At 37.8% G+C, this 24979-nt stretch overlaps 1 protein-coding gene across 4 annotated transcripts; it reads right to left on the reverse strand.

Moving 5' to 3' along the window:
- Positions 1-501: 501 nt before the first annotated feature.
- On the reverse strand, positions 502-24893 carry LOC113840958 (death-inducer obliterator 1-like). 4 transcript variants are annotated; one of them, XM_072026388.1, is made up of 16 exons: positions 24379-24893; positions 20334-20790; positions 19256-19415; positions 18476-18592; positions 18197-18265; positions 17434-17569; positions 15973-16429; positions 14892-15051; positions 14116-14232; positions 13798-13905; positions 13085-13220; positions 12413-12956; positions 11749-11902; positions 10625-10714; positions 9774-9978; positions 502-3224 (listed from the first exon to the last, which is right to left on the reverse strand). In XM_072026388.1, the coding sequence occupies exons 1-16, from the start codon at positions 24455-24457 to the stop codon at positions 1276-1278; spliced, it is 4938 nt and encodes a 1645-aa protein (XP_071882489.1). In that variant the 5' UTR covers positions 24458-24893; the 3' UTR covers positions 502-1275. The 4 variants fall into 4 exon arrangements, with proteins under 4 accessions (XP_071882489.1, XP_071882490.1, XP_071882488.1 ...); XM_072026389.1 differs by having other exon boundaries at positions 13837-13905; positions 18158-18265; XM_072026387.1 differs by having other exon boundaries at positions 18158-18265; positions 24379-24892.
- Positions 24894-24979: the final 86 nt, after the last annotated feature.

Raw genomic sequence — 24979 nt, forward strand, 5'->3', positions numbered from 1 at the left:
AATTAATAATTAATAATTAATAAAAATTACTAAATAATTAATAATTAATATTACCAATAATTAATAATAAAATTACTAAATAATTAATAATTAATATTACCAATCTTCTTTTCAAACTTAATGCAGTTTTATACCTTTTTCAGTGGACAGTCTTATATACACTACCAGCATAAGCAGGGTCTGACAACAGTGACACTTTTTTTTTTCTTTTTTTTTTTTTTCAGGAGCAAAACACTTTTAGAGTGGAAAGTACAGGAAAATGGAGACATTTCTTAAATTTCCAGCAAAGTTCTGCCAAAAGAAAACCCAAGAAATGTCCCACATAATTAATTTCAATCGAAGAAATAAATTCCATGGCCCATTTAATAAACTTATTTAATAAACTTCTTTTTCTTTCCTTTGGTATACCAATTCATTTGTAGTCTTAGCTCTTTGCCAATAGATGTCTGATTTTTTAATTTTTTTGCTGGTTATAAAGGGGCTACTTTTATATACTCTTTAATTGCAGGTTTGTAAAAATGTGAAATTAAAAACCCCTCATCCACATGAAAAACTAGGTGTGGTTTGTTTCTTTGTTGTACACTTAACAGATGGATTTCAAAACACAAAATACCTGTATATAAAAAGGAAGATAGTGCACTTTAAGCTTATAACATTCCATTTTCAAATCCTCCGTCCAATAATCAGTAACACTGTTCTTCTGCAGCCTTCTCCTAAATACGCATGACCCTTCCATTGTAAAATAAACAAGACAGCAATATTTGACTCCTTTTTTAAAGCGTGTGCTGTAGGAACAACTTTGACACCAAAATATCACATACATGAGATGTAAAGGTATGGCTCCTAAGGTCTTGATTAAATTCTTTTATAAAATTACAATTCAAGTTACTGGAAAACATAACTTTATAATTTTTAAAAGCAATATGGGCTCTTCTTAGACTTTTTCCATTTCTGTACTGTAAATGGAAATTTTAAGATAAAGATGCAAGTAGAAAAAACAAAATCTCAGAACAGGTAACGCTGTGAATTTTTATAAGAAAAACATTATGCACAAAATGCAGCAAGTGAAAGTCCAGTATGTTCTTGCCTTTTACCTATTTGAATATTGTCATTCACAGTTGTTCAAAAATTGCTAATTTGTCAGTACATTTTGTAAGGCTAGATTTACAACAGCATTTTTGTAAAGGTGAGAATATACAGTATATACTGAAGACATTGACTCAGTCCTTACAGTGGTGTATATTATCTATGGGAAATATAACAGCAGTTATAGTTCTATGACTGATTAGTGGAAGATGAAGCTTCTGCTTCTGTTGGTTTCTGACCTTCCTTAGGTGTTTCTGGCTTCATCTCTTTACCGATCTCCCTACTTTTACCGCGATCTTTCCGATCTTTTCCTCTTTCACGATCTCGATCTCTGTCTCGATCTCGCTCTTTTTCCCTGCTTCGATCCCGGTCTCGGTCTCTGTCACGATCTCTGTCTCTGCTTCTTGATCGTTCTCTGTCACGTCTCCTGTAGGATTCTCTCTCTCTGGTTCTTGCTCTCTCTCGGTCTCTGTTTCTTTCCCAGTCTTTACCTCGCTCTAAGTCTTTCTCTCTGTCTTTGTTTTGGTTTCTGTCTCTGTTTTTATCCCATTCTTTGTCTCTGTGTCTCTCCCAGTCCCTGTCTCTGTTCCAGTTTCTGCCACGGTCTCTTTCCCAAGGTCTGCCATGTTCTCGATCCCTTCGTCTTTCCTCAAAGGGTCTGCTTTGTCGATTATCTGCTTGCTGAGGCTCTGGCTGATCTAAAACCTTGTCTTTATTTCCTCCTTCGTATCTCTCTCTCTGTCTCCCTTCAAATGTCTGGCCTCTAAATTCAAGATTTTTGCCTTCTCGGAAGTCAGATCCTGACCACTGTCCTTCTGACTTGGGCCCTTGCCCAGGAATACCAGAAAGAGGTGCAGACGGCCCAGCTTCCTCCCACATCTCCTCACCACCATAACTAAGCTGAGTAGCAGGAATTAAAGTTTTATCTTCCTTACCAAGTGAAGTCTGCAAAGTGTTTGGAAAACTCACTTGAGGGTCACAGCTCTGGTTTAAAAGTTGTGCTTGCTGATTGGAAGATGAAGGTAAATCTACTTTTTGTGCAGCCTGTTGGTCCTGATGGAACAATTCAGTCTTCATTAGGGAAGATTTTGGTGGAGGTGACATTAAAGCATCAGACACCGAGAAGTGAGCCATTGAAACACCAACAGCTGCTCGTTGTTGTCTGAGGGCTTTTTCTTGCTCCTCAATTTGTCGTTTCTGCTCTTCTATTTGTTTGTTTAATTCTTCTAACATTTTTTGCTGTTCCACCAAGGATGAAGACGCAGATAAATCTGGCACATACGAGGCAGGTGTTTCCACGGAAGTGTTTTTAGTGTCTGTATACATTTTGTTAGGTAAATCATCAACAGTAACTTTTGCTTCCTCCAAGATAGTTTCGTCTTCCGGATCATAGGCCTCATCCTCTAGTTCTGCTGTGTTACTGGGCTTCTCCACACTATACAGTTTTTCGCTTTCACCGGTCTGCATTTCAAAAGCTTTCTCTGGATCATATTCTTCTTTGGGATCGTATGGCCTGTCATCCTCCTCATCTTCTATAGCTTTGTCTTTTGACATCTGTCCAAACTGTTGTACAATGGGATCTAGCAAAGGAACAGCTGACACACCTCCATCCACAGCTGCTTTAGCTTCCTGATTTGAAGACTGGACAGTTTCAGTCTCCTTAACAAGAGGTTCAAAAGTCTTCTTTTTACCAAAAAGTGTCTGGAGGATGTGCTCAAGAGGTGTGGCAGTTTTTGAGGATGAAGAATGCGTAGCAGTAGCACTTGTAGAAGCGGTAGCTGAAACTGGTGGCGGTACAGTACTTGTGGCTCCACTCTTAATCGAGGACAGTATTTTTAATACTGAAGGTGTAACTGATGAGGTTTCTGGAACGGGAAGTGGGGGTGGAGGTGGAGGAGATCCAGGTGGTGTTGTACTTACAGCTGAGTCTCCCGAATACAGTGTGTATTTCGGAGTTTTCTTTTCTTGTGAAGAAGCTACTGGCCCCTTAGAGTACAGCGATGTTTCTGTTTCCTCTTGCACCTGAATTCGGCTGCGCTTTTCCTCTATTTTGTCTGTATCTGTGCTAGTAGCAAGACGCTTCCCTTTCTGACAGATAACCAATCCAAGAATTAAATTTGGACGTGAAGACTCGAGACCTGAAAGGAAACACAAAGATTGCATATGTAAAAAAACTACTATTTTTTATCTGTGTTTTCAATAGAAACTTATCATTTTATATAATGGCAGCTATGAGTCATAACAGTAACAGTTCTTCTAAATTTCATGCAGTGACATTATCCCATAAGCCTATGTGTCTATATTTAATTACTATTTATATAAATTTGTATACAGTAACTAAAAATGTTTTAATTCTTTCCCTGATATTTTGTAAGATTGCAGTAACAGGTATGATTACTGAAAGATGTCCTTGTAAATGTCTCTAATGTTCAAAAATTAAAGTTTTCCTATTTTTGTATTATTACTTCCTTATTATTATTGTCCACTTCCCCCCCAAATCAAATATTTCCTTTCTAAATACTTTGCAAATACATTATATGCACAGAGATACTGATAAGTGAGAAAACCTGGACAAGCAATCTAACTTTCTGTAGGGCTACGTTGGAATTGAAGAACCAGAAATAAAGAGAAAAAAACTAATGCTATTAAAACAAACAAACAAACAAACAACAACAACAAAATACAAACACTTCACTTTCTGTTACAAAGAAAGCACGAGGCATTGTTAAACTTCATAACTACATTTCTGTTCTAATCTGTGCTAAAATACCGGACTGACATTTACACCATTCCATCAAGGTGACTTTTAACACTGTTGTAGAATTGAGTTTGATGCCACAGACCCTTCCCTAAGTAAGAAATGTGAGCAGAATTACTCCATTGTGAAAGCTTCAGGCTTGAATCCCTGGAGAAGCATTTCCAGAAATGACCAGAAAGTTTCCCATAAAGAGGAAAAATGCAAACAGCTGAAGGTCCGTTTCACATTATTGTATTCCTTCCTTGTACATTCACATTTCCCACAGGCACTCGTGGAAGACAAATACAACCAGAATAAAGAGCAGGGAATAAATCCTTTAACATACAGTCAGTGGCAAATGTAGAAAAAACATATAAAGAGAGGATTTTAACTTCTGGATTTAGTGACTTGAGATCCTCATTTGGGAGCCATATTAATATTTGCATCCAGCAAGGAACCAGGAATATAGAAACGAAACTAACAGCAAAGAGATTTACTGTGGTTATATGATGAGGACTCTAAAACCTACACTGTCCCTTATATTCATGACCCTTAAGTAAGAGTTTAAAAGAAGTGTAATATATGAATTTATGTATATCTTTAGTCTCTTACTAAACAAAACCAACTGCTCACTAAGGAACAACTTATAAATAACTAATTATTGCCACTGAAAACTTCTTGATACCAGCAAAAACCCAAACTTCCCATAGTTGCAGATAAATTCTATTTGCCATTACCAGTCATAAGTATGAACCTTTGCTGAAACAACTGAATTCAAAGTTTTAAGGGGGCTCCTAAATTTACTATCTTATGAGAAAATTACATCAGCTGTTTTTATTTGTATAGCTGGAATTATATTCACGTACGCCAAGAAAGAATTAAATGAGGTAAGCCTATTTCTTAAGTTCAATGTGAGGTTTCCTCAGCAAGAGGATTATAACCAGGTAAGTCAAGACGATGACTTCTTCAACACAGCTTCATTAAGCATAAATATTTCGTTAAGCAGTAACCTGCCTAAATTCTGAAATTCTGTGTTCTTCTGACTGTGACTGGTAATAGTACAGCACGCCTGTTTTAGCCACATAATGGAGAGACCAGCAAAATCTGGTTACTCACTAGAAGGTCTTTGCAAAAAGACAGAAAAAATTGAGGCCAATGCAAAATCTACTTGAAGTTTCCTATCAGAAGCAGCTCTCATATTAAGTATTTTGAAAAAAAAATAACACTGAAATTTGATTGAATGCATTCTAGTTCCACAGCTGATTTCAGATTACTTCAAAGTTCAGCGTTTGAGTTTTACATAGTTCTGTGGTTGAGAGGATGTTGGCCATGCTGGTTTAAATAAACTTCTATATTATTTCCTACTTGTACATTTAAAACTCAGTGCCAAGTTTTTTCCTCCAGATATAGTATTTCAGTATTTTGTGTTGCCAATTTTCACTTTCTTCCATGGTTAGAAATATATATATATATACACACGAATTATAAATGCATCAAGAAAATGACCTAGCTATAGTAACCAAAACTAAGACTTGCTTATAATTTAGTTTGCTTATAATTCTATACAGATTGCCCTTGTGAGAGGGCAGGGACGGCAAGATGTACAACGAAAGGAGGCAGGACAGGAACTAAACAAGTAATTATCTTTGGTGAATCTAAGATTATTTGGAAAGGATCACAACTCCTTGATTCACCCAGTTAAAAACTCCTTTCACCCCACTGCCTAAAAGCAATCCTAGCAATTCTGATCACTATAGTTTACTACCCCAGATGAAGTTACATTAATGCATAACATCGGGGCATAGCTCAAAAGACAGCTTACTTGGGAAGACTGTGTACACTCTGAAGAGACTCAATAGTTAGGTATGATTCACTCTGAGTGACTGCTTTACATTTTTTCTTTATCAGCATGTGAGTAATGACTCCACATTTGGTCAGCATCGACCCGTGCAGAGTATCTCTCAAATCTGTGTTCACCCTAAAACTCCTCGTAAGCATTCACTGTTCTTCTGTCATTAACGTATTGGTTATCTGCTCTTCTGCAGAGACCTGTGATTTATCCAACTAGTCACAACATGCATCTCAAACACTGAACAATTGAAACGAGCAGGTTTCAAAAATCTATTGGACTGTGTATCTAAAATTAACAGCAAAAGGATAAAAAATCAGTTCTGAATCCCTGTAAGAGACAGAGATCATCGCTAATAAAAACAGAGTAAAACTTAAACACACGTTCAGGATAAATTCCAAAGCTAAATTAACAACGGCTATAACTGAATCTGTTTAGTTTGGTCAGAGAAGAAATCCATTAAAATTTTACATTTTGATACTGTAATTTTCAACAGATGCCTAACCCAGTTTCTAAATTCATTCAATCCAAAGCGATCACGCAGTAAGTGCTTCTTTTGGATGGAAATATACAGCCAGACCAGCACTTCAAAGCTCAGTCCCATTCCATTTCCATATCCGTAAATAGGTTTCAATATCCATAAATAGGTTAAGTGCCTAATTTTAGGTAATAACTAAATGAAAATGTTGGCTGCAGTCTCCAACTATTGCTCAATAACTATCTTTCACAAGCAAGCATTTTAAGTGCTGCAAGCTATGTTAGTAGCTTTTGATGCTAAATTATTTATAAAATATTATAGAATCATCTATGATTCTATTTATAAAATATTGTTAAATGCATTCTGCATTTGAAGACCACGATGGTGTTATCAAGTTACATCCTGTAATTAAATCTATTTAAACAAGATATATTAAATATTACTATGGGATTAATACATTTTTTTCGTTAAATACGTTTTTTATTTTCATGAAATCAGTTTTGCAGTATTTATCTATGTAATGGCCACATATTGTCCCTACCATCCGCAGCTGCTAGGAAGTTAACTGTACCACTAAGGATACATCCCTAATTTCTGTACACTGACGGCAAAACTTAGGGAACAGACCTATGCCACACTTTTAACTGCAGAGACCAATACAAGCAAAGCTGCAATCATTATCAACACGCCGTTTAAATACTTGTCCCAGTTAATTGTGAAAGCATGATTGAAAACTATCAAGTTGGTGTATCTCGATTCGGTGATAGAGATCACTCCCACCACTGTAACACTGCTGCACATTACGGTACTTTTGCTGAAAGGGAGTGGCTGACATCAAAAATATGTTGTTCTACTACTGCTGCTTTCCATACTGCTATGAGTACTCTAAATAGCTTGAAGAGATTTCATGCCTTCATACTTAAAAACACTTCCAAGCTTAAACTAACGGAAGAGATACTGCGGCATGCCCTCTGCTGATACACTTTTTAAATTAAAATTCTTCTATTCTAAATATGTATGGTACCCGATACATTTCCAACATTGCCAATAAATCCCTCCATAAGTGCGTCTTCCTAGTGCTAATAATGGCTGATTATACCTTTTAATTTTTTTTCAAAGTGTTTTCAGATCTACAGATGAAAGTGCTAAATAGTGTTGTGTGTATGTGAAACGAGACAAACAAATTCACATACAGTAAACTACCAGAAAAAAAAAAAAAAAAAAAAAAAACAATGCTGAACATCCCACCAACAGATAATATCTGGTAATAAATATCTGAGGTGGTTGAAGTGAATAAATGTGAATATCCTTCCATGTTCCTCTATATTTGTATCACCCATGACAAAGTTTTGTAGATCTTCTAGGCACTACAGCAGGTCAGAGGTCCTCAGTTGTGTTCCAAATCCAGTCCATCAGAAAACAGGATTCATAACAGATTCATAATCCGTATGCACCTGATGGAGCTGGCTGATACAGCTGGAATATCCTCCACCTAGGACTTCTGGAGTGATGGGATTATTGTCCTCTCCCTCCTCAAGCCCCCAGTCATATTTATCAAAGTATCTTATTCTGTCATGTTTTTTGAGTACTTGCTAAACTCTATTTGAAGGTACACAAATTTAAGTAGACAATGACCACTTTCCAAAGAATATCTTTATTGGGTATAAAAAACAGTAAATTCCATCAGATGTCAGTAACAAGTATGTATTACAAGTCTTTTACGCTGCGGTATTAATACATGCCTGCAAGTGTTTATACCTATGTTTCTTCTGGGCAATTACCTCCAGTTTTGAAAGAACTTTTCCTATTTACATTTTGTAAAAACCAGCCTGACATGCCTCATTTCTATGCTAACAAGTCTGTCTACTTTTGCCAGGCCTCCACTTTAAAAGCTTCGTTTGAAATGAAATCTACAACAGAAATATAAAAGATAATGTACAAGGACAGCCTATGTTTGCTCAAGAATGCAAGGAGGAGAAGATCATTTAAATGCTTCCCTAGAGCAGCTTAAAAGCACAGCGGAAGACTGCAGACGTAGCCAAGTCAATGGCAAACTCATTCGTATATGTTACTGTCCAGAAAGGAATGTATTTCAGTTATTCGGGCTGGAAAATCTAGCCCACAGTTTAGGACTCTGTCTGCCTCCCTGTGCCAAGTGTTAACACTTACATGTTCTTGTTTTTTGGTTATGAAACAGGAATAATAGTTTTTGCCTACTTTTCAAGAACTGGGTAAATTAAAGACTACCAGGTGCTTACATTCAGCTTATAGAGACTACATGATGACTTAAGGTAGCAACAAGCTTGCCTTTTTAGCTGTAGCCTGAAAACAATGACGTAGACTGTGCACTGTTCAGGGATGGATAAGACAGGCTCAGAGTGTATGAGAAAAATCTTGTCCAAGAACACAAAGCAAGCGCCCTTTGCAATTTCATGCAGGAAAGAAGAGTATTTTCCTAGCATTACACTACTTGTTGGTGGTGTTTTTTTGTTATTGTTTTTTAAGTCGTATGCCATTAACATGTGAAAACCTGGCCAGGCAGAACACACCTCTGTTTATGAATATAAGCCCTGAGAATGCTTTATTGAGTTTAGTCCTAAACTTGTATTTGGGTAGCAGAGGACAGTCAGCTTGTCAGAAAGGTCAGCTCCTTACATGTTTTAATGTGTAATTATTTTGCGCTGTTTAGTATTTTACAAACCATCCTTACAACAATGAAGTATTGCCTTCATTGTAACCTGTAGCTCTTAAGCTCCTCAACCTGTTACTCTATATGAAAAAAGGTACTTATTTGGAAACTAAGCATATGCACCGCCTCCATCCTCAGATGAAGATGACTTCAAATTTTGTAATATAAAGGTGTTTCACATCTGAATTCCTTCTCATTTCTTCTGTTTCCATGTTCAATGCACAAAGATGGAGCAAATTCAAGCCATACATTACTGCTGATAACTCTAACTAAAAATAGAAGAGCGTAATATATACCAACCTATACCACCTACTGTCTGCCACCTACGCAAAAGGAATTTGCCTGCTCCCAGGCAAACCAATGTTCTGAAGTCAGTGATTTGTCTGGAACCTGATCCAGGTAGCACAGAATATTTCAGACCCCGTGTACATGCATATTGCATGCACAGCGTAATACATACCATGAGATAACAATGTAGTGAAACCATAAACGTTACCTTTGTCTTCAGAGATTTCTTGACTGCTCCGTGGGATAAGAGTCTCCTACGTGATTTAGGGGACAGCACATGGCTTGTAGGGACCTAAAACTTGGTGGATTTATGGGTTGTTGAAAGTAGGGTCGGCTGAATGTTCTGATAATGTTTGCTTGTTTGTCTCAATATAGTGGCTGTTCTATGTACTCCATTTTATGGGTAAACAAATCCTCCTAACAGCAGAGATTTATCTTGTTGGAAAGGCTATGTGAGTTTCAGACCATGTCACCTTGAGATGATTGACTTTGCAATTTTTTCCTATATGCATACTTTTTACATGTTTTTATAAAATTATATATTTTTTAATTATGCTTACATTAAACATTCAAAACCAATTGGTCTCTGATTTACTTGTTTTATAATTTTACCTAGCAGTTAACCTCCCCTAAATTTTGTGCTTACCTGGTCCCTTAAAGGGCAAGAGTTTGGAAGGAATTGGGTCCTTAGAACTCAGTGGGATCAGGTAGAGATTCTTGACATGTCTGTTGTTATTAGTTACAACACCAAAACAACCACGACTGCTAAAATAGGAGTAGAGAGAGATATAGGCAACTTCTTCTTCTTCTGTGGCAGGATGGAAACGAATCAAACGAATCAAAAACAATTCCTGAAATACAAAATCAAAGTGGAAAAATTCAACCTGTAACACATCAGCAAATAAAATCGTTTTCCACTTTCATCCAATATAGGATGAAAGTCTGGAGCAGCTTTAAACCAAGATTTAAGAAAATACTGTCATTCAATCGGTAATATTAAACCAGAATTAATTTTGTCATTTTCAGAAATACCAACTATTTACGTATCTCACATCAAGCTACACCTCTTTAGGTTCAGAATATTCAAATAATTATGAAAGAAATGGAAAATTCTTAGATTATATTTGCATACTGTGCTTCATTTTTACTAAATCCATAAGGGTTTTAGTAGTAAAATTTATTACATACACTTACTAATAATTTCCTAGTCTTTTAAAATTGAATTTCTATCTTCAGTAACTGAATAAATAGATTGTTTATATTCAATCATTAAAAAACAATAGGTTGTATGAATGTTTAACTACTACACAGGGGAAAGACGATTGGCAGCTCAACAGGCAAACCTGTTTCTTCAATAAATCAAAAATTTCAATGGAATAAGTGGTAGCAGTAGTTTTCTAGGTACGATTGACATCAATATAAATTAGTAAAAAGGAAATTCTATCAAAAGCTGCTGTATATTTCTTCCTGGTTTTCCAAAGGATTTTAAGTAAATACCTTACAAAGTGAAGATTTGAGTTTGCCAACATAATCCCAGACTGCCTCCGGTGAGATCTTCCCACCAATATGAATCGTGTCTGGTAAATCCTAAACAAGAAGCATTACATGGTCGTATAAGAAAAGGAAAGAGAGGATACAGTTTTGAACCAGCACAGATTGCCCCATCCCAGTAGCTTAGGCGATAATACAGTACTATATTTTACTAAACTTGCACATATACATTCCTAATTTCAGACGGGCTATTTCCAAAATGCAAGGAGTTCATTATGGCATATTACTGGAAGGCTGGCAGTACACACAAAACAGAAAAAGCACTGCCTGACGAAGATAGCAGTGGAAGGTCAAATACTTTTGTATGCCTATCAGCCGATTCTATTTGTTAGCTTTGCTTTTACAGGGAACCTGTTATATGTACTATAGCTTTTATCTACGCTTTCGATTTATCTGAAATTTTTGCACCCATATGAATTCTAGTTAGCTTCCTGTCATGATGACAGTGAAACCTGTTTTAGCAAAAACAACAAGAGAGCCACCAACCCTCCTAAGAAAAGACCTAAACTACACGCCTGAAACCCTCAATCACAACAAATACACTTCTTCAGAGAAGTTAAATAACTGCTCAGTTGTTTCATCACAAGCTGTCATACTACCTCATTAGTTGAATGTACACCCTCCCAAAATATAAAAGCAGTTGCATCAAAGTTAATCAAAGGATGATATTTTTAATAAATGGCCAAACTTTTCTAATAGATCACATCAGTGATCCATCCATCTGTTTGTGAGCAGAACAAGGCATCTCTTTCAAAACACATGCTGATGATGCTTCTCGTCAAAAACTGATCTTGAAATCAAGCTATTATTCTACGTTAGATACTAACATATATATAAACATATTAACAGACATGAGAATTCTTCACAAATACGCGAGGAATTTTTTTTAAAAGGCTTTCTCTCCTCCCCCCTGCCTCAGGCTACTGTTCCTATTACTAAAGGAGATTACTAAAGGGATGCAATTTTTTTTTTTGTTACACTTCCAATATAACAACATACACAGTGACCCCAGCCTTTCTAACAACAGGAACTGCAATACATTCTAAACGCATAAACATGTCAGTGCTAACCTCACTAAGATAATCAAAGCACCCGGAGACAGGATATGCTTTAGTGATAAATTTGGCCACACTCTGCATATTAATAAATCCTTTCCAAATGGTGTTGAGGCGAGAGAGGAAGAGAGAAGTATCGCTGTCTTGAGGTGAGCGTGGCTCAGCAACACTGCAAAACAAATCCAAAAGAGAAACGTTATAGAGCACAGTAAGAATGCTTCCTTCTTCTTCTTTTCTTCCCTCCTCTTATTGATCAATTACTTTATTTTAAAAAAGCAAGTAACACAAGCCTTAGTAAATGCTTTGTTAATGTTTTCCACTTTCATCCAATACAGGATGAAAGTCTGGAGCAGCTTTAAACCAACCCTCACAAACACTTAATATATTTGAATGCACATGCAGATTTAAAGTCAAATATCTTATAAGTTTTATTTATCTGTTAAAACACATTGAAGAATTTTTACTGTCAATATATAACGATGCTCAGAAAATTTTACCAACTAGAGAAGTTAAACAAGGAGATGACGAATTAAAAATTTAAAGTTCGGGTAATCGGATTTAAAGTTGAACATGCCTTTTGATTATTGGCAGGGGAGGGTAAGAAGCAAAGGGGGACAAACAAACTGAACATAGAGAGACCAGAGATTCAGTGGCTTAGCTTACTATTAAATATACACACCTGATATTGGGTGACTGATGAACAGCTAAGTATCTTGGATCTGGTGAGGACGATGGCTTTGTTAATATTGATTTGGGGACAGTCATAACTGGTTTTGACATTTCCTGCTTTGTCTCCCCTGTTGAAACTTTATCAGATGCAGTACCAGAACGCAGGGCTGTCGTCGTAGTACCAGAGGAGCTGCTCATTGGTGTTCTAGGCTCTCGGCCAGAAACTGTTACAGTTGTGACAACTGCACCAGTGCAAGAGGCAGGAAAAGTCGAAGGTTCTTCAGATGAAGAATCTGTGTTGTTATGGCCTTGGGTTGTAGGAATGTAAGTTCTTTCTAAGCTTGACTGGGAAACTGCTTCTGCTGCAGGTGCAACTTCGGTTTCCTCTGTGTTTTCAGGGGCTGCCTCTTTAGCAGGTTCCACTGCTGCTGATGGTGCAGAACTTTCATATTTTCGCTGAACTTCTGGTTTAGATTTTGACACTGCTTTTTTAGCAGAAGCCATTAATTTTATCTTCTTCGGTGGTAATTCATCTTCAGATGCTGAAATCTGACCTACAAAATTAATTTTAAAGTGTTTTTGATTACTGTTTAACAATGAAAAGGTCTGAAGAGAAAAACAAGTAAGCAAGCAATGCTCTTAATAATTCTTTTACTTCACACAAAGTCAACACTGTACATACCTGTAAAGATTTTGCTGTTCAGGTCAAAAAGATGGACTCGATGTTCCTTTGTTGTATCCTTCAACATACTGCTAAAAACGTCTAGAGAAGGAGCACTATTTACATTTTGTACAGTTTGGGTTGACTTCTGCTGCTCCTGGAAATGAACAAACACAGAAAACATTCTGGTTGATTGCTAAATTCAATCATAAAAAAATACTTTTGAAACCGTTAATTCCAGTTCTTTAAAAAGATATTAAGGGCTGTGCAGAACTACTGCTCTGAGCAGCACTGGAATTTTGAAATATTCTTCCCCTTTTATCATTTGTTTAAGAATATCATGTCAAACAGAGTTCTCAAATAGTATTTGTCCTCATTTCATTTCATGTAATTCTGAAGTAGATACTATCACATTAACTGCTTCCTGAGAATACAGAATTGTAATACTGATCACATTTTGGGGGGGGAAAACAATTGGCTAAGATTTTGCTGTAAACTGAGGCAAGGGTCTGAAAAACACGCATCATCTGATATTTTAGAAGCACATGCGATATATGCCCGATATTAGGTTGTTGCATTCCTTCAAACCAAAAGGAAAATGCTCATAGCACACCTACTAGGTGACATTCTTACAGTTCATTGAAACAACCTGCATTTCTGATACAAAATTTGAGGCCCTAGTTAGCATTTATCTCCCTTGGCACCTCCATGCTAAACCAATAGCTAATACTTACATCAGAATCAGACACCGGGGGAGAATCTTCCATATTTACATCTGGCACTTGTTCCCGTTTTACAGCTGCTTTCTTGATCTCGTGTGATTTGTTTCTTGACTCTAACATCTGAGAGAAACAAAAACACTTTAGTAACAAGTCTGCATACTGATTTTATAATTTTATTTTGTATTTTCTTATCGGTTGGCTAGTGGAAGAGAAAAAGCTTACGTTATTCATATTTCATTAGGAAGAAAACAATAAATTATGGGTGGTAAGGGCTGGTGAAGTTACTGTTAGTTCGTATCTAAGGACACACTGGAGAATTGCATTGCTTACCGCTTTGGCTGGTTTCTCCTTCCATACAGACAGTTCTTTAGATAAAAGTTCTTCGGGTTTCATTCTCACTAGTTTTGACACTGAGATTTCTCCACGAAGAACACGATGAAAAAGTCCCTAAAAAAAACAAAAAAAAAAACCACTTTGTTGCCATGCTGAATAACTTAAGCAACTAACATGATTTGCAGTGCTGGACTGTCAAAACCCTTTCAGGTTTCTTAATTCCCTATTAAAAATGCCAGTTAATCTTAAGAAAACTTAGCACGGTGCAGCAACCAGAAACTAATGATGAAATCATCATGAAGTATGAATTTTCCACATTACCATAAAATATACTATCAATTCTACTGAACAGGAATTTCGAGAGATGAACTGCCACTCCCGTTTCATATCTATAGTAGCATTTTTTTTTTTTTTAATTACGTTGTCTAGTCACTATTCCCATCTGCACCAGCTTCTTTTTCCTTTAAAAGATAAATTATCATGTACACAAGTGGTCTCCCATACAAACCACAGAACGTCACAGAAGAAAAACATTTATTTTTTTCTAAGAATGCCATTCAATAAACAAATATTTCACTACAAAGGCCAATCTTAATAAATACACGCGATCCAACTGGACTTCCATTCCAACTGGATTTTTTAATATTTGAATGGCTTTAAAACAATTTTTTAGAGCATAATTCATAAGTCTCTCTCTTGAAACTACATATTGATGTATTATTTAAAAAACAGAATATATTTCAGTACGTTTACTGTTTAAGTAAATTCCAAACCTGATTTTTTGGGTCCTTGAGATTGAACATGATGCTACGGTATTTACTCTTGTATCGGTTGTCCGTAACTTGAAACAAATTAAACATCTCCTTTTCAATATTGAGTGCTACTTTCCCTACTTCACTCTCTGTCATGACCAGATCATCACTATCATTGACTCTGTTAAAAACAAGAAAGGGTATGCGCATTTACGTTAGGCACGAACTCTTCAGGCAGCATTCATAAAAAATACATTTTCAGAGGAAGGAGTTAACCACGCTTTTATTCACTCAGTGAGGACTTCCTTAAAACACATTTCAAAGCCAAAGTCCATCTCAGGACCTCAAAATGTCAACTATGGCAACCTTTTGCTACTGTCTACAGAAGACCACGGAAGACAGCCTTAACGAACTGAAGCCAGGTCAGTCCTTACAAATACTCCTACTCATGACACTGCAATTAGTTTGTTGTTGTTGTTTTTTGTCATGAGCTACTGAGGGAGCTAAAACACTTCAGTTTTAATCTTAGACCCTCCACTGTGAACAGCATTTCTATTTCAGAGACACTACCAGAGCACAGTGGCCTAAGTCTTGACAGCTGACAAGAGCTTTAATATTTGTGGGACAATGTTTCAGCTTTTTTTTTTTTTTTTTAAAAAAAAAAAGTAGTACAGTTGCTAACTTTGGGAGAAGAAGGAACCTCTGCCTCAGCAAGCCCTTCCAACCTTTCACTGTGATATTCCCTACACTATGCTTCGTACAACCCCTACATCTCCAAACACCACCATTGCCAGATATCAGCTTCAGGTCACCTGCATTAGAAACATCTCTATGCTGTGATTTAATTCTTCAACTGTAATTGTCTCTCACTACAAATGGGATAGTGACTTTTTTTTAAAGGCTTTTTCACATGCCCAATTATTTGGCATCAGATTTTTTATTTTTAATAAAGCTCTAATACTAAAAATACTTGTAGTAATTTCTAGCACAAATTAAATCCCTTAGTATCACTTAGCAAGAAAGAAACAAAACTCTGCAGGCTAACCCTTTACTTCTAGTTGTAGCTTCCTATATAAAATAAGTGCTTTGAATTCCCACCCACCTCTTCCATAAAATTTCTTTTAGGGACTGACGAATATTTTGTCGAATCTGCGAGTTGGGCTGCGACTGGATAGGGCTAGCTTGTGTTTTTGCTTGACTACTTCCAGATGCAGTAGAAACGGAAGACGGCGAAGGCCTTTTGAGTCCTCCAGCCAAACTGGATGCAGCTAGTTTTTTGGAAGCTGGCGAGTCATGAGAAGAAGCTGGTTGTTTGGAAGGAACGCCGCCTGTTGAAGGGCATGGTTTCTTGGGAATTTCACCTTTGAAACTCCCAGCAGGTTTAAGCGTCTGCTTCATTAGCGATGATGTGCTAGACACGGAAGGGGACTTCTTTGGAGGAGAATTTTTAGTGAGGGAAGATGCATGTTTCTCCACCATAGATGCTGAAGCAATAGCTTTCTTTGATGCCCCTATAAACTCTGTCGCTTTATCTTTGTTTCTCTTCGCTTCCTTTTGAGCTGTTAAAACAAAGAAGAAAATGCAGTATTAAATGCTTAACATTATAACTTCCTGTTTCTGAAGACCAGCTGTCAACCTATAAGGAAGTCTGTGAAATACCTCTGGAGAACTACCAAGTATATAATTTAAGCCATTCAGTTTTAAAGCCTTTTTAAAAGCCTTTTTAAAAAATGTGTAAAAGTTGACTTTTTTAAGAAGAAGTTTGCCTTGGATCCTGCAGAGAGCACTTCTCAGAGACTGTCTGAAGAGTTTAAAAGAGTTGCATTTTGGTTGTAAAGGTTGAAAATCTCAGTCACAAGCTATGCAAGAAAATTAAAAAAAAAAAAAAAGACACCACCTTCAAAGATTCCTGAGTTGGACTTCATGATTAAGCTTCAAAACAAACAAACAAACAAACATTTTCACAAAGTCTTTAAAAAAAAAAAAAAGCAACACAACCCATATCTCACATTTAAGCAGAAATCCTCGCTCCAAACTTTCTACTTTAAGGAGCAAGCAAAGAGAGTCAAGTTAAACAACAAATCAATTGCTTAAAATTTTAAATATACGTTCAAGCCATTTGGTTGCTAGTATGAGTATCACACTGTCGCTATAAACTATCAGATCTTCTCATTTACTTTCCAGTTAAACTCTAGATTTGATACTATAATATTTAATAATTAAATATTAAAACCATTGCTCAAACTGCGGCTATTTAATTTAAAGGTTCCAAGGGAAACCAAGAAACAGCTCCTGAGATGAAGTTGTTCTGATTAGAAAAGCTAAAGTTACTTCCCGAAAAGTCTTTTTTCTCCTCATAAATCTGCATTTGACTACTGACCAGTTTGTGATTTCTTTATTTTTTAATTATTATCTGATGTTTTAAGCTAGCAAGGTTTTGTAATCAGAATTAGCCCCAATTTGATTACTGTTTAACAATGAAAAGGTCTGAAGAGAAAAACAAGTAAGCAAGCAATGCTCTTAATAATTCTTTTACTTCACACAAAGTCAACACTGTACATACCTGTAAAGATTTTGCTGCTCAGGTCAAAAAAATGGACTCGATGTTCCTTTGTTGTATCCTTCAACATACTGCTAAAAACGTCTAGAGAAGGAGCACTATTTACATTTTGTACAGTTTGGGTTGACTTCTGCTGCTCCTGGAAATGAACAAACACAGAAAACATTCTGGTTGATTGCTAAATTCAATCATAAAAAAATACTTTTGAAACCGTTAATTCCAGTTCTTTAAAAAGATATTAAGGGCTGTGCAGAACTACTGCTCTGAGCAGCACTTACAAAAAGATGGAATTTTGAAATATTCTTCCCCTTTTATCACTTGTTTAAGAATATCGTGTCAAACGGAGTTCTCAAATAGTATTTGTCCTCATTTCATTTCATGTAATTCTGAAGTAGATACTATCACATTAACTGCTTCCTGAGAATACAGAATTGTAATACTGATCACATTTTGGGGGGGGGAAACAATTGGCTAAGATTTTGCTGTAAACTGAGGCAAGGGTCTGAAAAACACGCATCATCTGATATTTTAGAAGCACATGCGATATATGCCCGATATTAGGTTGTTGCATTCCTTCAAACCAAAAGGAAAATGCTCATAGCACACCTACTAGGTGACATTCTTACAGTTCATTGAAACAACCTGCATTTCTGATACAAAATTTGAGGCCCTAGTTAGCATTTATCTCCCTTGGCACCTCCATGCTAAAGCAATAGCTAATACTTACATCAGAATCAGACACCGGGGGAGAATCTTCCATATTTACATCTGGCACTTGTTCCCGTTTTACAGCTGCTTTCTTGATCTCGTGTGATTTGTTTCTTGACTCTAACATCTGAGAGAAACAAAAACACTTTAGTAACAAGTCTGCATACTGATTTTATAATTTTATTTTGTATTTTCTTATCGGTTGGCTAGTGGAAGAGAAAAAGCTTACGTTATTCATATTTCATTAGGAAGAAAACAATAAATTATGGGTGGTAAGGGCTGGTGAAGTTACTGTTAGTTCGTATCTAAGGACACACTGGAGAATTGCATTGCTTACCGCTTTGGCTGGTTTCTCCTTCCATACAGACAGTTCTTTAGATAAAAGTTCTTCGGGTTTCATTCTCACTAGTTTTGACACTGAGATTTCTCCACGAAGAACACGATGAAAAAGTCCCTAAAAAAAACAAAAAAAAAAAAAACACTTTGTTGCCATGCTGAATAACTTAAGCAACTAACATGATTTGCAGTGCTGGACTGTCAAAACCCTTTCAGGTTTCTTAATTCCCTATTAAAAATGCCAGTTAATCTTAAGAAAACTTAGCACGGTGCAGCAACCAGAAACTAATGATGAAATCATCATGAAGTATGAATTTTCCACATTACCATAAAATATACTATCAATTCTACTGAACAGGAATTTCGAGAGATGAACTGCCACTCCTGTTTCATATCTATAGTAGAATTTTTTTTTAAAAAAAATTACGTTGTCTAGTCACTATTCCCATCTGCACCAGCTTCTTTTTCCTTTAAAAGATAAATTATCATGTACGCAAGTGGTCTCCCATACAAACCACAGAACGTCACAGAAGAAAAACATTTATTTTTTTTCTAAGAATGCCATTCAATAAACAAATATTTCACTACAAAGGCCAATCTTAATAAATACATGCGATCCAACTGGACTTCCATTCCAACTGGATTTTTTAATATTTGAATGGCTTTAAAACAATTTTTTAGAGCATAATTCATAAGTCTCTCTCTTGAAACTACATATTGATGTATTATTTAAAAAACAGAATATATTTCAGTACGTTTACTGTTTAAGTAAATTCCAAACCTGATTTTTTGGGTCCTTGAGATTGAACATGATGCTACGGTATTTACTCTTGTATCGGTTGTCCGTAACTTGAAACAAATTGAACATCTCCTTTTCAATATTGAGTGCTACTTTCCCTACTTCACTCTCTGTCATGACCAGATCATCACTATCATTGACTCTGTTAAAAACAAGAAAGGGTATGCGCATTTACGTTAGGCACGAACTCTTCAGGCAGCATTCATAAAAAATACATTTTCAGAGGAAGGAGTTAACCACGCTTTTATTCACTCAGTGAGGACTTCCTTAAAACACATTTCAAAGCCAAAGTCTATCTCAGGACCTCAAAATGTCAACTATGGCAACCTTTTGCTACTGTCTACAGAAGACCACGGAAGACAGCCTTAACGAACTGAAGCCAGGTCAGTCCTTACAAATACTCCTACTCATGACACTGCAATTAGTTTGTTGTTGTTGTTTTTTGTCATGAGCTACTGAGGGAGCTAAAACACTTCAGTTTTAATCTTAGACCCTCCACTGTGAACAGCATTTCTATTTCAGAGACACTACCAGAGCACAGTGGCCTAAGTCTTGACAGCTGACAAGAGCTTTAATATTTGTGGGACAATGTTTCAGCTTTTTTTTTTTTTTTTAAAAAAAAAGTAGTACAGTTGCTAACTTTGGGAGAAGAAGGAACCTCTGCCTCAGCAAGCCCTTCCAACCTTTCACTGTGATATTCCCTACACTATGCTTCGTACAACCCCTACATCTCCAAACACCACCATTGCCAGATATCAGCTTCAGGTCACCTGCATTAGAAACATCTCTATGCTGTGATTTAATTCTTCAACTGTAATTGTCTCTCACTACAAATGGGATAGTGACTTTTTTTTAAAGGCTTTTTCACATGCCCAATTATTTGGCATCAGATTTTTTATTTTTAATAAAGCTCTAATACTAAAAATACTTGTAGTAATTTCTAGCACAAATTAAATCCCTTAGTATCACTTAGCAAGAAAGAAACAAAACTCTGCAGGCTAACCCTTTACTTCTAGTTGTAGCTTCCTATATAAAATAAGTGCTTTGAATTCCCACCCACCTCTTCCATAAAATTTCTTTTAGGGACTGACGAATATTTTGTCGAATCTGCGAGTTGGGCTGCGACTGGATAGGGCTAGCTTGTGTTTTTGCTTGACTACTTCCAGATGCAGTAGAAACGGAAGACGGCGAAGGCCTTTTGAGTCCTCCAGCCAAACTGGATGCAGCTAGCTTTTTGGAAACTGGCGAGTCATGAGAAGTAGCTGGTTGTTTGGAAGGAACGCCGCCTGTTGAAGGGCATGGTTTCTTGGGAATTTCACCTTTGAAACTCCCAGCAGGTTTAAGCGTCTGCTTCATTAGCGATGATGTGCTAGACACGGAAGGGGACTTCTTTGGAGGAGAATTTTTAGTGATGGAAGATGCATGTTTCTCCACCATAGATGCTGAAGCAATAGCTTTCTTTGATGCCCCTATAAACTCTGTCGCTTTATCTTTGTTTCTCTTCGCTTCCTTTTGAGCTGTTAAAACAAAGAAGAAAATGTAGTATTAAATGCTTAACATTATAACTTCCTGTTTCTGAAGACCGGCTGTCAACCTATAAGGAAGTCTGTGAAATACCTCTGGAGAACTACCAAGTATATAATTTAAGCCATTCAGTTTTAAAGCCTTTTTAAAAGCCTTTTTAAAAAATGTGTAAAAGTTGACTTTTTTAAGAAGAAGTTTGCCTTGGATCCTGCAGAGAGCACTTCTCAGAGACTGTCTGAAGAGTTTAAAAGAGTTGCATTTTGGTTGTAAAGGTTGAAAATCTCAGTCACAAGCTATGCAAGAAAATTAAAAAAAAAAAAAAAAAAGACACCACCTTCAAAGATTCCTGAGTTGGACTTCATGATTAAGCTTCAAAACAAACAAACAAACATTTTCACAAAGTCTTTAAAAAAAAAAAAAAAAGCAACACAACCCATATCTCACATTTAAGCAGAAATCCTCGCTCCAAACTTTCTACTTTAAGGAGCAAGCTAAGAGAGTCAAGTTAAACAACAAATCAATTGCTTAAAATTTTAAATATACGTTCAAGCCATTTGGTTGCTAGTATGAGTATCACACTGTCGCTATAAACTATCAGATCTTCTCATTTACTTTCCAGTTAAACTCTAGATTTGATACTATAATATTTAATAATTAAATATTAAAACCATTGCTCAAACTGCGGCTATTTAATTCCCACCAACTATTCCATTCACAATATCCAAAACTGCCATTTAATGTTTTTTCTAACATCAATATATTGACAATACACATAATGCACAAGAAAATTTACAAATTACAAGCGAAGACTCCATATACTGAAGTTATAATTGCACAGGACTTTAAAAACAAGCATTTCTGTAGGTTGCATTTCACCTGTCCACATTTTGGCACTGACGGGAACAATTCAGCCAAAACACACTCTCCATCCAGCAAACGTGATGTGCTCCACTTCAGTTTGCCAGAAGTCTCGTTTACAGGACATCAGAGTTACCGTGGGCAGTTACCGTGACACATTCGTTGTGACAGCACACAGGTTCCGAGGGAAACCAAGAAACAACTCCTGAGATGAAGTTGTTCTGATTAGAAAAGCTAAAGTTACTTCCCCAAAAGTCTTTTTTCTCCTCATAAATCTGCATTTGACTACTGACCAGTTTGTGATTTCTTTATTTTTTAATTATTATCTGATGTTTTTAATCAGAATTAGTCCCACGGCCCCATCTGCAGAGAGCTATGTGCTTCCCGGGAAGGATGCAGAAATTTAACTTTGGTTAATTTCACCACGAACCAAATGGACCCTTTTGGTCTTCCATACCTGCTACAGTGAGAGCAGACATTATCAGGAAGGGTCTAACAACCGATTTTTCTCAGACTTGAGGGGGACAAAGGTAGGGAGCACAATTCTGAAGCCCAGTTCGCCCACCTCAAGAAATCCTATAACAGCATACTGTTTGAACAGAAATACACCTCAGAAAGGGGAAGATTTGGATTACCTAAGAAACAATGTCACTACTCATTTCTGAGTGAAACAGCCTTCCCACCTTTGCCGGTCGTTAAATTCTGTTAGACGCTGAGCATTTGTAGTAGGCACCTCCAGCAGAACGCAAGCTTGTAACGAGCTGCACTACACTGCCTCTTACTGCCAGCATGTTTCACCACCAATACACAAGCTGGTGGTTAAGATGAACCATAAAACCGATGCTGTACCTGCATTTTCATAAGGCCAGGCAGACAAGCAGGTGCTAAACGTTGCCTGGAATACAAAGTGAAGAGGAGGATGCAGAAGCACTAGCTATGTGGATCCACTGTGAGTGGATGCCTTGCTAAAGGTTTCTGAGTGAAAATTATCTGAAGTCTAAGATGAAACACACTACATTAAATCATTCCAAAGAGCGTGAAGATCTTACTAGAGATTAAACTTCTTGTTCACCCACTGTTCCCGTACTTTTCCCTAGGGACTGGTCTCAAGTACTGACAAACTGAACACAAACCCAGGGGGATGTTGAGCTGGACTCATACGGACTTCTCTTCTCTTTCTATTATCTCCCAAAGCCTACCCCACTAACCTTACACTATCCGTCAGGAGGCATTGAGCTATCCCAGGAAGGAGAACAGGGATCAGAAACTATCAGTGACATTTTCAGTTTGGTCTAATGAGGCACCTTCATTTGGTCTAATGAGGCACCTTCATTTGGTCTAATGAGGCACACTTCATACACTGAGGTAAAAAGCTGAACTACTTTGAATGAACAGTCCTGAAAAGCTAGAAGATGAATATCCAAAATATGTGTACAATAAGGTTGCGAGAATTTCTCTACTTCTGGTTCCTGGTTTATCTTCTGCCCAGACTTGTCTCTTCAGGCCGGTGGGACAGCGCACCTCTGTCTCACTACGGAGCGGCAGGACAGCACAGCTCAGGGTTCAAAATGACCACAGTACAATTCGGTCCTCGGTGCTATGAGTTTAGTTCTTTTGGGTTGCAGCAGAAGTACAAAACATGAAATACTAAGCTTACATTCCATACTTACAGTTTTATCATCTGTTCAAATTTGTTAACAAGCACGCTGATGGAACTAAGAACAGCAGTTAAGATATTGTGTATATAAAAAATATATGCGTGCCCCAAACCTTCCTGTGTTCCAACGGCTATATCATGGTAAAACTATATACATGTAAAATAAATAAATAAATGGTACTAGCACAAAGGTAGATTGAAGTTCCCAGGGTTGATAGGCAGCAGCATCAGTATGGGTTCAAGAAGAAAGATGCACAAGCATCCTTTATTCTGCCAGTTCACGTCATGGCTATTTTGAAATGTTTCTACAGTAGAGCACATAACTCAATGCTTCTTTAGCCAACAGAAAATGAGCAGATATTTCAGCCTCATGGAAGTCTAACAGTCTCACAGACTAAAATACTACTTTATAATTACAACTGTCTACCTAACTACTTGCTGGCAGGGATTCTGCATGGAGTAAAAGATACCTACACTACATAGGCTATTCGGTGTTTCAGAACACCTGTGACTGCAGGACACCTCACTACATTTGAAGGATAGTGAAGTGGTGTGTGTGTTTTGACAAAGTATCGAAGGTACTTACATCCTACATATGTTAACAACCTCATCTTAAAAAAAAAAAAAAAATAAAACACCCTCATATCCCATTTTGACTATGACAAAATGGATCGGCCCTGACAGATATTTTTGGTTTACTGACAGGATTAGTGTTCTGCCAGACAATCCAGCTGCACCAACTCACGCTGTCCTTGCACAGCTCTTGTATCCAATGCACAGGAGGGCAGGAGCACACAGCCGAGCGCGGGGAAGGAGCAGGACTGCCTCTTCTGGCAGCAGCTCACCAGTCCATTGCCTCAGCTGCAAGGCGAGCATGCCCCCCAGCTAGCACCATCTTCTGATGGGCGCTGTGGCTGGTGCGTGTTTGGAAAAGTTACCAGAAGTGAGTACTCTTTTCAGAGAGCAGTATACCAACACAGGAGGGTCCCCGCCGCCCCTTCAGCCCACCCTAGCGCTGAGGGGACCGAAGGCTCCCCCCGGGCAGCTCCAACCCCGCAAGACCTACCGAGGAGCCGCCGCCAACAGCCGCCCAACCGCCCCCCTGCCGGCGCCTGCGCCCTGAGGGCGGCTTCGCCAACCGCCATGAGGCGGCGGCTCGGCCCCTCGCCGTCCTGCCGGGCACCATCGGGCTCCGAGCCCCGCAGGGACGGGTGCTGAGCCCTCCTTGCTGGTCCCGGCTTCGAGGGCTTTGCGTTTTGTTTCAGTTTAGGCTGTGGAGAAAGCGGCGGGGTGGGCGCGGAGAGCGCGGTCCGTGAGGGAACGGCGAGGGGAAGGAAGGGGAGCGCTGAGGGGAGGAAGGGCTGCAAAGGTTTTAAGCCTATTGTTTGGTGGGTTTTTTTGCTTTTTTTTCCGCGTCAAGCCTCCCCATTCGATGCGAATGGTGCAGGAATGCATCGCCTAACACGAGTCGGAGAACCTCAAAGCCTTCGCTGAGGGAACCGCAGCCGCAGAGCAGGCAGCAGAGCTCAGCTGCTGAGCACAACGAGGCTCGCTCATTTCGGCGGCTGTGTGGCCTCAGCCGCTCCCGGTGCCTAAAAATAAAGCCAAAATAAAAATAAAATTAAAAAAAAAAAAAGCCGTATGGGAGCTCAGCGGCCCCGGCCGGG

Source organism: Anas platyrhynchos, chromosome 21 (genome assembly GCF_047663525.1).
Source record: "Anas platyrhynchos isolate ZD024472 breed Pekin duck chromosome 21, IASCAAS_PekinDuck_T2T, whole genome shotgun sequence".
Classification (NCBI taxonomy): Eukaryota; Metazoa; Chordata; class Aves; order Anseriformes; family Anatidae; genus Anas; species Anas platyrhynchos.

What these genes read in the sequence shown, in the direction of transcription:
- LOC113840958 (XM_072026387.1), bottom strand. Translation starts at nt 24,457, where the DNA reads ATGGCGGTTGGCGAAGCCGCCCTCAGGGCGCAGGCGCCGGCAGGGGGG. An exon ending in TCAAGGACCCAAAAAATCAG is followed by an intron (nt 18,593 to 19,255) that starts GTTTGGAATTTA and finishes TGTTTTTTTTAG; the next exon opens with GGACTTTTTCATCGTGTTCT. An exon ending in GCTTTGATTATCTTAGTGAG is followed by an intron (nt 10,715 to 11,748) that starts GTTAGCACTGAC and finishes CTTCTTGTTTAG; the next exon opens with GATTTACCAGACACGATTCA.